General features: G+C 42.4%; 1 protein-coding gene across 1 annotated transcript in view; it reads left to right on the forward strand.

The window, feature by feature from the left end:
• The first annotated feature begins 2,618 nt into the window (after nucleotides 1–2,618).
• CCDC62 (coiled-coil domain containing 62) overlaps nucleotides 2,619–14,537 on the forward strand; it is a 44,590-nt gene continuing 32,671 nt past the window's right edge. Inside the window, 9 exon segments of the mRNA XM_030292492.2 lie at nucleotides 2,619–2,776; nucleotides 4,594–4,680; nucleotides 4,682–4,765; nucleotides 4,767–4,788; nucleotides 8,445–8,476; nucleotides 8,478–8,582; nucleotides 8,584–8,613; nucleotides 10,633–10,734; nucleotides 12,440–12,611. Of these exon segments, the coding sequence (XP_030148352.2) occupies nucleotides 2,741–2,776; nucleotides 4,594–4,680; nucleotides 4,682–4,765; nucleotides 4,767–4,788; nucleotides 8,445–8,476; nucleotides 8,478–8,582; nucleotides 8,584–8,613; nucleotides 10,633–10,734; nucleotides 12,440–12,611 (670 nt within the window). The 5' untranslated portion in view covers nucleotides 2,619–2,740.

The raw sequence follows: 14,537 nt of genomic DNA on the forward strand, positions 1-14,537 counted from the left end.
GCAGTGGATGTTACTGCAGGATAATGGAGGATTAAAATTGTCCTTGTGTATAACATGTGTGAATCTTTTCCTTCAACCAGAAATTTAAAATGCAGCATTAGTTTACTCTGGTTAAAATATACTGAGTTCAAGGATTGACTTTGATTCATTCTTTATGTATTATGTAAATGTTTTCACTGTCTAGTATTTTTAGCAAAAAGAATACTAACCTTTAAACAGCCTTATGTTATAATTGTAAAAGACTTACCACAATTAAGCTGGCAGTTTAAATGCAAACCCAGCTTTGATATATAGTATTTTATTCATTAAAAAAAGCATAGATGCTGGCAATAAGTGATTTTTACATTGTTTTTAGTTATTACATAGAAGCCTCAGTAAATCAGCTGTTGCTTAAGATAAAATACATGGTAGCTTTCTCACTGATAGTTAAAAAGTTGATAAGTTACTGTTTTAAAGATGAATTCTAGTTTTTAGATCCTGTTTTTTCTAAATTACTTAGGATATCTGGTAGGGAGACTGGAATGAGTCTGTTTAGTTCATCAGTTAGAATTAGCTGAGTATAAAATCAGATGCAGTGTAATTCTTGGGAGCTTTTCATAAAACATGTCATTTTTTAAAAATTCTATCCTCAAAGGTCTTTTCTGTTTTAAGAAAACCTATGGGAGTAAACTTAAAATATTGAGATTTTTGATGTGCAACTAGTCACCATACTCCTCTCACCACACTGAATTTATTTACTAATCTCAAGGTGAGCCTCATTTTTTCTCCTTTATGTACATAACCTTTTTTTTTTTTTAAGATTTTATTTCTTTAGAGCACGTGAAGTGGGGAAGAGGGAGAGAATCTTGAGCAGGCTCTATGCTCAGTGGAACCCGATGCGGGGCTCAATCCCAAACCCTGGGATCATGACCTGAGCCAAATCAAGAGTTAGGACACCTGGGGCGCCTGGGTGGCGCAGTCGGTTTAAGCGTCCGACTTTAGCCAGGTCACGATCTCGCGGTCCGTGAGGTTCGAGCCCCGCGTCGGGCTCTGGGCTGATGGCTCGGAGCCTGGAGCCTGTTTCCGATTCTGTGTCTCCCTCTCTCTCTCTTGCCCCTCCCCGTTCATGCTCTGTCTCTCTCTGTCCCAAAAATAAATAAACGTTGAAAAAAAAAATTTTTTTTTTGAAAAAAAAAAAAAAAAAGTTAGACACTTAACTAATTGAGCCAACCAGGTGTCCCTTAAGATTTTATTTTTAAGTAATCTCTGCACCCAATGTGGGGCCCAAACTCACAACCCCAAGATCAAGAGTTGCATGCTCTTGTCGACTTAGTCAGCCAGGTGCCCCTGTACACATACTTTTACAGTGACGGTGTTAGGCACGTGGTTGCCTGGTAGAAAAACACATTTTAATAATAGTAAAATTTGGGAACCATGAATTGAAATCCTCAACTGGAAAGTTGACATTCAACCGCATTCCTTTTTATCTTTCCTCATTCCACCAAGATTTAACTGTACAGTCATCTATTGATAGTATGTTTTTAACTAGTCAGAATTGTTTTCCTGACTTTATTTTTAGTGTTTGTTTATATTTGAGAGACAGAGTGAATAGGGGAGGGACAGAGAGAGGGAGACACAATCTGAAGCAGGCTCCAGGCTCTGAGCTGTCAGCACAGAACCCAATGCAGGGCTTGAACCCACAAACAGATCATGACCTGAGCCAAAGTCAGTCACTCAACTGACTGAGCCATCCGGGTGCCCCTGGTTTTCCCGACTTTAAATCTTAGACCTTGTCTTGCTGGTTCTCTTAAATGATCCTATGTATCCTAGGGAGGCAGGTGCCACCTAAATCAGTAGAGCTTCAAAGCAAGAATTTTAAATTTTTTCCCATTTTCAGGTTGTCTTTTATGACAAGGACATGCTTTGCTCATTCATAGTCAATCAAAAAGTAAAGTTGAAATAGCGTAATACTGTATTTGGTAATTTTGCCACTCATGCATGTTATGGGTTAAACAATAGGGGATGATCGACCAGGGGTTTAATATAATCCAGTTCCTGTGTAAAAAGAGTAAAAGGGAGAGAAGGATGGCTGAGATAACACGTGAAAAAAACTTAAAAGTCGCCCCAGGATGGCAGATTTTGTCATGACCGACTGCCAAAGTTCTCACTGTTACTCAAGAGCTTCATCAAGAGTCAAAAAAAACGTGTTTTGCTTTATTGTGTTTTCCTCTCAATCTGTCATTCTTAGTTTCCAACAGTCTACTAGGCTGGCCAGCAGCTGCTAACCACCAAGGCTGGCGTCCGCCTCCATCCAGGCATTGGCGCCAACGGGCAGGGACCCTCCGCAGTGCCCCGTGTACACAACAGCTTTCAAAAACGGGTGACGGGGGCACAAGCAGCCTTTAATTTGCTTCCCCGTTCGCTGGGTAATCGTAAAGAACCGGTTGTCTGCGAACCGTGGGGAGTGGACCTGACGTTCGCGGATAAACGTTCCCAGAGCCCGGAGGCCCCCGGGAGGCTCGAGAGCGGGAGCACAGCCGCCGGAGGTCTCGCGAGAGCCGGGGTGGCCCTTAGGCGACGCCGTAGGCGGGGTCGGTGGGCGCGTTCCCCTGGGCGGGCGGTTTGGGTGCTCGCTTTGGCCGGCGGTGGGCGCGGGGCTCCGGGGTTCGGGGGCTCGCCCCCGCTCCGGGCAGGCGTGCCTATGGCCTTTCTCAGGTGACGCTGCGCTCCCCGACTTTCTCCGGGGGCGGAGGAAACAACCATGAACCCTTCGGCGACCTTATTCGCCGGGCGTCAGGTGAGCGGGCCGCCTCGGGCTCACCGTTTCCGCCGCTGCGTCCAGCTGCGAGTGGACAGCGAACCTCAGGGGACGGGGAGCACTCCGGCCCCAGCTTGGGGTGGTTTTTAAGGAACGGTTTCTGCTTAAAATGTGAAACGATACACAGTACGAAGAGAAAACGGCGTGTCGCATCTGTTTCCTTTCCTTCGTAAAAGCGATCTTGAGCCCAGGCGCGGAGCAGTAGGTGCTCACTTTTTAACGACAGCTGGGCGTTTGGAGAGCTGCCCTAGGCCACCTCGCTTCCTGTCCTTAATTTCCTTAGAAGTGTGGGAAAGCGAGTTTTGCATTTATGAGTGTACGATGAAAAGTGAGCTTTGCATTCATAGGTACGATGAAATGAGCTTTTTTGCATTGCTTGGCGTATTGCCTATTTTTCCGACACCAGAATTTGTGCGCCTTGCCGGCGCGCTCAGCCACGTGACGTTCAGTAAATATTGTTGAACGGATTATGAATTAATGAATGGTTACCGACGACCCGAATTCAGATCTTGTGATTTGGAATCGCTTGATCCAAATTCCGTTTTCTGTGTTTAGTTACTAGCAAGTAACTAGAACTCGTTCGTCTTTATTTATTTATGAATCTTATTTTTCAGAAAGCAGTGATGGTAACGTGGGTCTCTGGTGATCTTTTAAAGTAACACTTTTAGTTCATAGGTAGGGGGCAGTACCATATTTCAAAAATGTGGTTTACCATCTAATAATAGCTAATGTTTGGAAAAGCTACACTTCCCTTTCACATGTTGAAGTTGGTATCTAAAATTTTTTCCTTGGAAAAAAAATAAGAAAGCTAATGTTTGCTGAATGCCTACCCTGTGCCAAGTAATGTGCTTTGCAGTTTATCTTCTTAATACACCACAACTCTAAGAAGTTTAACTGTTGTTATTACCATTTTACAGGTTCCTCAGGAAACCAAGGCTTAGGGAGGTTAAGTAACTTGTGCAAGGTTATAGAGCCACTAAACGGTTAATTCGGTTTTCACACTTACGTCAGACCAACTTCATGCACCAGACTTAAAATGACGTATGCTTAAAGGGTATGTAGATAATTTTGTTATGAAGTGGCATCATGGTTATATAAAAAAAGTTTCATTTTTAGAGATGCATACCAAATACGTAAGAATGAAATATGTATATATATTTTATCAACAACAAAAAGAGAAAGGAAAATTGAAACTTGATGATGGTAGGACGTAGGCACTGAGCAGGAGTTTATCGTACAGTTCCCTTGTTACCATATGCGTTTTGAAATTTTTCCCTTACAAAATGGTTTATAACAGGCGTGTGCTTTTGGACCAATCACAACATTAAATGTTCTTGGTAGATGGAGTATATGTGCTAGATGTTACGAGAATTATTTTCATTTAAACACTAATATTTCACGGTTTCCTTTACTTGATTGGCCCCGAATTGTTGGGCCAAAGTGTGGGATAATACTGTTAATTGATACAAGGAATAGGTTGACAGCAAGACACAAAAATACCGAAATGAGTTTATTTGAGATTAGCTAATGAAGGTGGGACAATGGTCCCACGTTTTAAGAGCGGTGTGTATGGTGGTATGACAAATTATAGAGTTCATGTACAGTAGCATGAACTTATTTAAATATATGTAAACGTTGATGCCATATAATAACCAGTGCATAAAAAATAATTTAAACTGCCTTGAATTGGCAGCAAAAGAAAGATACAGTTATTTGGAAAATATGCTTTGGCTGATTTGTTTATTGATTAGTTTGGTTTTTTTTTTTTTATATAAACTACTACTTTCTGTGTTTAGACATCGTGGTCGGAAGTTGAGATTTCCACTATCGAGAAACAGCGGAAGGAGCGGCAGCTGCTCATTGGAGAATTAAAAGATCGAGAATAAAGAGCTCAATGATATGGTTTGCAGTACATCAGAGACACTCTTTTCAGGGAAGAGGATCGGCAGAAAAGTGTTGACTTTGGAAAGAACGTTGCAGCAAATTAGAGGGTCAGAAATACATTAGCATGTATCTCTTCCACACTTCTGTATGCCAGCAATTTAAAAGGACTCACGGGTTAGGACACAACCGCTATTTAAATGTTAAATACATTTCAAAAAAGGAGTGGAGGGGGGGCGCCTGGTGGCTCAGTTGGTTGGGCAACCGACTTCGGCTCAAGTCATGCTCTCACAGTTGGTGAGCTTGAGCCCCACGTGGGGCTCTGTGCTGACAGCTCAGAGCCTGGAGCCTGCTTTGGATTCTGTGTCTCCCTCTCTCTCTGCCCTCTCCTGCTCACGCTCTGTGTCTCTCTGTCTCTCAATGATAAATAAACATTAAAAAAAATGAAAAAAAAAACAACAAAAAGGAGTGGAGGGTGGGTTCGTGGGAAAGATAAGAGAAGGAATATCTCAACACAAATACCTGCTGTCCTGGAGTTCAGTTACTGAAGATAGGAGGCCTTTATGAACACTCACAATCGAACCAACACAATGTGAATTAAAGTAGGACAGACAACTTAAATGTAGAAAGGATGATGGATAGAGCTCCATTTTTTTTTTTAAGGTTTATTTATTTTGAGAGAGAGAGCATGAGCAGGGGCAGGGGCACAGGGAGGGAGGGAGAGAGGGTGAGAGAATCCCAAGCAGGCCCTGTACTGTCAGTGCCTGATACGGGGCTCGAACTCACAAACGGTGAGATCATGACCTGAGCCGAAATCAGGAGTCAGATGCTTAACCAACTCAGCCACTCAAGGTGCCCCTGGATAGAGCTCCAATTAAAAAAAAAAAAAATTTTTAATGTTTATTTTGAGGGAGGAGAGAGAGACAGAAGGTGAGCAGGGAGGGGCAGAGAGAGACGGAGACACAGAATCCGAAGCAGGTTAGAGTTCCAATTTTTTAAAAATATTTTTTAATGTTTATTTATATTTGAGAGATACACAGAGAGCACGAACAGGGGACGGGCAGGAGAGACAGAGACAGAGTCCAAAGCAGACTCCAGGGTTCTGAGCTGTGAGCTGTCAGCACAGAGCCTGATGTGGGGCTCCAACTCACACAGGAATGAGATCATGAACTGAGCCAAGGTCAGACGCTCAACTGACTGAGCCACCCAGGTACCCCAGAATTCCAATTTTAGGCTGTAGTGTTGAGAGTGAATCTGAGGGAAATTAGTTTTGAGCTAGAATATGAATAAAGATCTATCAGACTAGCCATTTCTGTTGAACTGAAAGATTTTATAAACTTTTGGTATTGAACTTAATCTGAAGTACCTAAAACAATCATCTTTTTAAATTTATTTTTATTTTTTTAGACTTTATTTTATTTTTTTAATGTTATTTTTAAGAGAGAGAGACAGAGCATGAGCGGAGGAGGGGCAGAGAGAGAGGGAGATGCAGAATCTGAAGCAGGCTCCAGGCTCCGGGCTGTCAGCACAGAGCCTGATGCGGGGCTGAACCCACGAACTCAGATCATGACCTGAGCCAAAGTCAGACGTTGAACTGAACGAGCCACCCAGGCGCCCCCAGTCATCTTTTAAAAATATAGAAGTCTCAAAAATGGCTTGGAAAAAACGTTCTTTTGTACCATATTTTAATTCTGTCATCCTTTCGTGCTGCCCTAAAGTCTGAATGTTCTAGTGACAACTACGTTAATGTTAGATGGTATTAGAAAGGAAAACACTAGATCTCCTTAATAGAAAGATAACCATATAGCACCTCCTTTTTTACTTCCCTTACACAAAGGATTCTGTAGACGTGACCATCTAAATATGAGTAATTTTCCCTTTCTTTGATGACCATTTGATTTTACTTTGACTATACCCGTCCACACATGTATACACATAAACAGTGTTTGATTAGATGTAATATATCTTAAACAATATGTTAAAGAATGAAGATAACAAGTAGCCATCAGTATCTGATTTTAAAATAAGAAATGTTAATTGGCATTTCATGGAAAACTGGCCAGTAAATATGTAAAAAAGACAATCATTCTCATTACTAATTAGGGAAATGCAAATTAAAACTGTAATGAGATAGACACCCTTTACATTTCTCAGACTGGTAGTAGTTATCAGGTGTTGGTAAAGGTGTGGAGCCAAGGGAAGACTCCTTCACTGCAGGTGGGAGCGTCGGTTGCAACTACTTTGGAAAATCATTTAACAGTATCTAGTAAAGTTGAAGATAAACATGGCTCATGGCCCCCGCATTTCCACTTCTAGGAATATACCCACAGTTCGGAGGACACATGTATTACCTAAAGATCTTGTTAAAATGTAGATTCTGATACAATAGGTCTGGCACCTAAGAGTCTGCATTTCTAACGAATTCCCAGGTGATGTCAGTGCTGGTGGCTCAGGGACCCCATTTGAGTACTAGGATGGCTCCAGAGAATTCGTGCAAAAATGCACCAAGACACATGTATAAGAATATTCAGAACAACCTTGTTCATAGTCCGCTGCAAAGTGGAAGCAACCCAAGTGACCACCAATAGAATGGGTAAATAAATTTTGGCATAATCATATAATGGGATATTATGTAGCAACAACAGTGCCCAAACACCAGTTAACCACAACAATGTGGATAGATCTTAGGATCATAATCTTAAGTGAAAAAAAACAAACAAGAACTCAGAGTATAATTGTAATTATATATGGTTCAAATCAAACCATATTTTTAGGGATGTGGTCATAGGTGGTAAAACTATAATTAAAAAGCAAAGAAATGATTAAGTTAAGGATAATGTTGGGAAAGTGGAAACTGGAGAGATTGTGCTTAGGAAGTGATATCAGGGGGCTTCTGGGTTGCCGACAGTGTTCTATTTCTTGAATATGGTATCGTGTGTTCATAATAAACTTTTATTTTAAAAAAAAATTTTTTAATGTTTATTTTTTAGGAGAGAGAGTGACAGTGTAAGCAGGGGAGGTGCAGAGAGAGAGGGAGACACGAAATCCAAAGCAGGCTCCAGGCTCTGAGCTGTTAGCACAGGGCCCGACATGGGGCTCAAACCCACAGACCATGATGTCACAACCTGAGCCGAAGGTTGGACACTTAACCGACTGAGCCACCCAGGCGCCCCCATAATAAAACTCTTTAAAAAGAGTTATCCTTTAAAAAATTCTTTAGCATGCTTACCTTTTATTTTCTTTAAAAATTTTTTAAGTTTATTTATTTTTGAGGAGAGAGAGAGAGACAGAGTACGAACAGGGGAGGGGCAGGGAGAGAGAGGGAGACACAGAATCTGAAACAGGCTCCAGGCTCTGAGCTGTCAGCACAGAGCCCGACGGGCTTGAACCCACAAACCGTAAGATGATGACCTGGGCCGAAGTTGGACACAACTGACTGAGCCATCCAGGCACGCCTTTTTTTTTTTTTTTTTTAAGTTATTTATTTTGAGAGAGAGAGTGTACAAGCGGGGGGCGGGGGGGGGGGGCAGAGAGAGGGAGAGAATCCCAAGTAGGCTCTGCACTGTCAGCACAGAGCCCAGTGTGGGGCTCGATCTCACCCACCAAAAGATTATGACCTGCGCCAAGACCAAGGGTCTGATGCTTAACCAACTGAGCCACTTACGCACCCCATAGCACACTTACCTTTTTAATTTTGTGTTTGAATATGATGCATTTTAAGCTTCAGTTCTGGTCACAAGTTAGTTATTGATGAAATTTCCCTCAGGTGAACTACACAAAAGAACTGAAATAATCCGGGTCACTCACGAAGAAGGTAAAAACCCTTGAATCTAATCAAACTGAATACCAGGCGGCTCTTCAGAAGACTCAACTACAGCTTCAGGAAATGGCTCAAAAGGCAACCCCATTCTTCTCTCCTTTCTGAAGACCTTGAGGTGGTTTTATTTTGTGATGAGTTTCACTTGCCCAAATTCTGTTTGTGTTTCAGTTACTGAGAAATTGGATTTAAATGCTTCCATGAAAATGCATGCCTGTGTATGAAATCTGTCCTTCCCTCCACTGCCATGGTTTTGTGTCCACTGTGTGGCTTTGGTTGGCTGCACAGAGCTGTGCCGTCTTGGAGATGAACTTCATTACCACTTTTGCTCTCAGGCCCTTGGGTCTAGGAGCATCTGTCATTTCATCAGTAACGGGTTATTTTAGAAGCCTTTCTCAGAGTCTGAGATGAGTAAGTTTTGGTTGGAAGTTTTGGTAGCTTCCAACTAGGCTTTCTCATGCCTTATATGATGATAAACAATGATAAACATGATAAACATGTTTTATCATGATAAGCATGATAAAAATGATATGATAAACAATGATAAACATAAAAATATCTATGTCATGTTAGTGGCCCATTGGGAATAAATCGGTAAGACTGATTTTCCAGTTTTCAGCTCTGGTCATCAAGATATTTTTTGAACTCCTGTCTTATGAGAGGCATGGAGAGAGCACCATATTTTTGTTTCATAATAATTATGCCCTTTTTTATTTTTTCAGATTATTCTGTAGTTTCTAGGTAGAAGATAAGTAAAAACTATTCTAGAATCCAGTGATATGTTGCATGAAAAAATGGAAATGTAGGGGTGCCTGACTGGCTCAGTTAGTGAAGCATGATCTCAGGGTCATGAGTTCAAGCCCCACATTGGGCATAGAGCTTACTTTAAAAAAAAAAAAAAAAAAAGGACATACATGAGAGAGGGAACGAGCAAGATCTCTGGTGTCTTTTCTTATAAGGATACTAATCCCATTGTGAGGGCCCCACTCTCGTGACCTCTTTTATACCTGATTATCTCTCAAAGGAGCATCTCCAGATAACATCATATTGGAGGTTAGGACTTCAATATGCATGTTTTGGAGGGATGCAATGTAGTTTGTGGCATCAAGACTTTTTTTTTTAATTAATAAGCTTTATTTTTAGAGCAATTTCATGTTAAAATCAAATCAAGTGGAAGGTACAAAAATTTCTCCCATGCCCCCTGTTTCCACCACCAAACACAGTCTCCCAGCTGTGGACATTCTGCACCACAGTAGTACCTTGGTTATACTCAGTGAAACTACACTGACACATCATTATCCCCCAAAGTCCACGGTTACATTAGGGTTCACTCGTGGTGGTGTGTATACTGTGGTTTTGACAAATGTGTAATGACATGTACCCGCCACCGTAGTATTGTACAGAATAGTCTCACTGCCCTAAAAAGCCTGTGCTCCATTCCTGTCTCCGCTAACCCCTGGCAACTGCTGACCTTTTTCACTCTCTCCGTAGTTGTGTCTTTTCCAGAATGTCGTATAGTTGGAATATAATAAGTAGCTTTTCAGATTGGCTTCTTTCACTTAGTAACATGCATTTAAGTTTCCTTCACGAAGATACTGTTTAAAAAGCCTCATTATTCTTTTTTTTCCCAACCAAATACATCATGTAGTTTGTATTTCCAAATATATCATGTAGTTCTGTGGTTCAGTTCTGTGGTTAAGGGGGAAAAAAAAAAAACCCTGATAAGTGGGAATACCCCAATATGAAGTGAAGTTCTTTCAACATAGAGTAAGAAATACAAATGCACAGAAGTTCACTAATGCTACTTGACTTCAGCGAAGGGAATCTCTTTACCAATCCGGTTTCATTTGTTTATTTTCTTTTCTGCCAACCTAGAATTATACATGGAAGAGGTTGGGAAATAGACATTATAAGCATAACCAGTATGATTCAGTAGGGCAAACATAAGTATTGGGAGGACGCTAGAGGTAATGGACAGAGATATTTGTATTCCTTTTTGATTGACTTGGCCTACTTTGTTACTAAATAAAAGGTACAGAAAAAACAAAACGGAACACTGAGCACAGATTGCGGCTAATGATAGTAATGAAAGCTTTTAAATGATTCAATTAGTATTTTATGTCTTGTTTTCTTGTAGGCTAGAAATGAAAATCTCAGCAACACATTAGTGGAACTTTCTGCTCAGGTAGGACAATTACAAGCTCGAGAACAGGCTCTCACTACAATGATAAAGCTAAAGGTAATTCAAATAATAATACCTCCATCTGCCAGAGCACTTTGAACTTGATAAAGTGTCGTCACGTACATTATCTTACTTAAGTCCCATTGCAAATCGGATGGTAGAGCTACCTACCAATGTTGCTCTGTCTTTTAAAATTCTCTTTTAGGGCATCTGGCTGGCTTAGTCAGTGGAGCGTACAACTCTTGATCTCCAGGTTGTAGGTTCAAGCCTCAGGTTGTGTGTAGAGATTACTTATACATAAAAAAATATTAAAAAAATAAAATTCTCAGAAAAGAGGGAAACAAGTTTAAAATGGGTGTCTCTAAGGAGGCACCTGGGTGGCTCAGTCGGTTGAGTGTCCGATTTTGGCTCAGGTCTGACGGTTGTGAGTTCGAGCCCCACGTTGGCTCGCTGCAGTCAGCCTCAAGCACAGAGCCTGCTTCTGATGCTCTGTCCCCTCTCTCTGCCCCTCCCCCGTTTGCACTCTCTCAAAAATAAATAAAAACAACAATAACAACAATGATGCCCCTAAGGCCTTGAGAGAGGAGGCAGGACTCCACTTTTGGTCTCTGTCTCCAAGGCTTGTTCCATGGTTTAGCATGTCTGGATTAACTTGTTTTCTTCTGAGGTATCCAATGTTATGTCTCATAAAGTCATTGCCAGTTAGATTGCTTGTTAAGTTTTTTTTAATGGAGAGAAAAACTATTAGCAATCAAGTAGTTGATAGAGCCACTAACATGCCATGATCAGTGATTGGCAGTCTCTTCTGCTGTCACATATGTTTGGCAGCTGGAGAATAAGAGAGTGATTTAGGTATAATGGGACGCTCCTGGTAATTCATGTGTGATTTCCCCCAGCAGTTTTACTGTTTTAAAGTGGTCATGGGCAAGCTTTCTTAACAGGGCCACCTGGGTGGCTCAGTTGGTTAAGTGTCCGACTTCGGCTTAGGTGACAGTCTCAGAGTTCACGAGTTCAAGCCCACATTGGGCTCTGTGCTGACAGTGCTGAGCCTGCTTGGGATTCTCTCTGCCCCTCCCCTGATCATGCTCTGTCTCTCTCAAATTTTTTTCTAAAATTTTTCTAAATTTTTCTAAATTTTTAAAAAATATTTATTCATTTTTGAGAGAGAGAGAAAGAAAGAGAGTGCAAGCAGGGGAGGGGCAGAGAGAGAGAGGGAGACACAGAATCTGAAGCAGGCGCCAGGCTCCAAGCTGTCAGCACAGAGCCTGACACGGGGCTCGAACTCACAATCATGACCTGAGCTGAAGTCGGATGCGTAACCAACTGAGCCGCCCAGGCACCCCTGGAGTCTGCCATTTTAACAAGCTGAAAAGAAGGGAAGAGAGAGGCCCATGGGATTTATCTGTAGTGCAGAGAGTAAGGCCCATTCCAGCGGCCAGCAGCTCTCCTATTGCACGATCACACTGTGGTTATAAACTTTCTGAGACCACAGGCCGTGGTGGTTCATGCATGGTTGCCGGGGCAGCTAACTAGGTGCAAATTGGAGCTCCATCTCTGACTAGTTGCGTAACCTTGGACTTTTTACCGTTGACTCGTCTGTCACCTGCCGATAAAGGTAGTACCTACCTCAGAGAGCCCCTGTGGAGATTACGTGAGTTAGCAGCGAAGTGCCTAGAATGGAACCTGGCTCATAGCGAGATCTTATCCTGATTAGTTGGGACTTAAAAAATCTTACAGAACAGTCTTCACATTTGGTTTTTAGGACAAAGATATTATCGAGGCCGTCAATCACATTGCAGACTGCTCAGGAAAATTTAAATTGTTAGAGCATGCCTTGCGTGACGCTAAGATGGTGGAGACTTGTATTGTGAAGGAAAAACAAGATTACAAGCAGAAATTGAAGGCACTTAAAATTGAAGTCAGTAAACTAAAAGGTAAGGAAGAGATATCAACTCAAGCATTTTACCTCGGGCACATATTTCTTCATGTGGGTTCACTTCATCTTGTGATTGAGGGTAGGTCTGGCCTTAGGTCCTACCATGAAATGTTCACTGCACTTGTATACAATTCTGCTACAGGTTTTTTTTTGTTTTGTTTTTTTTTTTTAAACATTTCTTTATTATTAAGAGACAGAGAGAGACAGAGCATGAGCAGGGGAGGGGCAGAGAGAGGAGGAGACACAGAATCCGAAACAGGCTCCAGGCTCTGAGCTGTTGGCACAGAGCCCGACGCGGGGCTTGAACTCACAAACCGAGAGATCATGACCTGAGCCGAAGTCGGACGCTTAACCGACTGAGCCACCCAGGCGCCCCTATGCTACGGTTTTTGTGTTACAAAATAAATAACAGACTTGGGGGAAAGTGCATAATGCATTATATTTTCAAAATACTCTTGCCTTTGCTGGACCAGTTAGCTCTTGTTAATTTATGCTTTGTAACAACCAGTGACTATATCTCAGTGGCGTGCAACGGTAAGCATGTGATAAGTTCATGTATCAGCCTGATGGGAATTGGCTTATGTTGCTTGGGCCCAGCCGAGCTGCTCCTCTGGGGGCTTTATGAGTCTCACTTCTCCTTGCTGGTAGGCTGGCCTGGGCACTTTTCCCCACCCAGGGACGACTGGCTGGCAAAGTCAGGAGAGCATGTGGCTCTTGATCTCAGGGTCATGAGTTCAAGCCCCATGTTGGGCATAGAGCTTACTTTATAAGTAAGGAAAGAAAGAAAGAAAGAAAGAGAAGAGAGAGAGAGGGAGGGAGGGTGAGAGGGAGGGAGGAAGAAAGGAAGGAAGGAAGAAGAAGCAGAGACACATGAGGACCCGACATACCCTCACTCTGTTGGCCGAAGCATCATGTGGCTAAACCCAGAGTCCAGCAGTGGAGAAAGATCTGTCCCTCCCCGGGAGGAGCGCAGGGCGGGGCTGAGGAATTGCCACAACACACCTGCCCAGAGCGGCTTTTTGGCGCATGTTTTATTTTTGAAAATTCCTGTTGCGTTCTCATTTTCTATTTTTGTTCTCGGAGTAACTCATTCATTTCCTCTGAGTAATATTACTTGAAGCTTTATAGCGAAATGGAGGCTAGGTGTACCAATAGGCTAGTCCTATTTACGTGAGTGTGGATGTAGGTGATGGAGTAAAAGCTTACCTTTTTCTACAGAGCGCATGGAGGTAGGCCCGCTTTTCTTTCCCTTTCTTTCTTTCTTCTTTCTTCTTCTTCTTGTCTTTCTTTCTTTCTTTCTTCTTTCTTTCTTTCTTCTTTCCTTTTTAATGTTTCATTTATTTTTGAGAGAGTGCAAGTGGGGGAGGGGTGGAAAGGGGGACAGAGGATCTGAAGCAGGTTCTGTTGCTGACAGCAGCCAGCCCCATATGGGGCTTGAACTCACCAACTGTGAGATCATGACCTGAGCTGAAGTCGGATGCTCAACCGCCTGAGCCACCCAGGCGCTCCGGTAGGCCCACTTTTCTCTGGCCATTCCCCACCCTGGGGCAGAGTAAATGGTCATCGAGCTCCACATGAGCATAGGCTCTCACCATGGAACAAGCAACCTTAGAATAACAAGCTGTATTTTGGTGGAAGTTACTCTGACCTCTGTCCTTAGTGGAGTGCCTTGCTGTTAGAAGGTAGAGGAAAGTAAAGTATCTTCCAGACTGAGAAGGCACTTTGAGACTGAAAAATGAAGCAAGCCATTCCATACCATTCCATGGAGTTTTATTCAGGGTCACTTAGTGACAGGGGGATCGGGTGGCCCATGATCCTGGTGCTACATAAGCTACTCTCCACGATGTCCAGAGTTTAATCCATAGCTTTTATGGAGCGAGGGGCATTGTGATGAGGTCAAGGGTAGTTATCTAAAGTGGTGCCA

Source organism: Lynx canadensis, chromosome D3, assembly GCF_007474595.2.
Source record: "Lynx canadensis isolate LIC74 chromosome D3, mLynCan4.pri.v2, whole genome shotgun sequence".
Lineage (NCBI taxonomy): Eukaryota > Metazoa > Chordata > Mammalia > Carnivora > Felidae > Lynx > Lynx canadensis.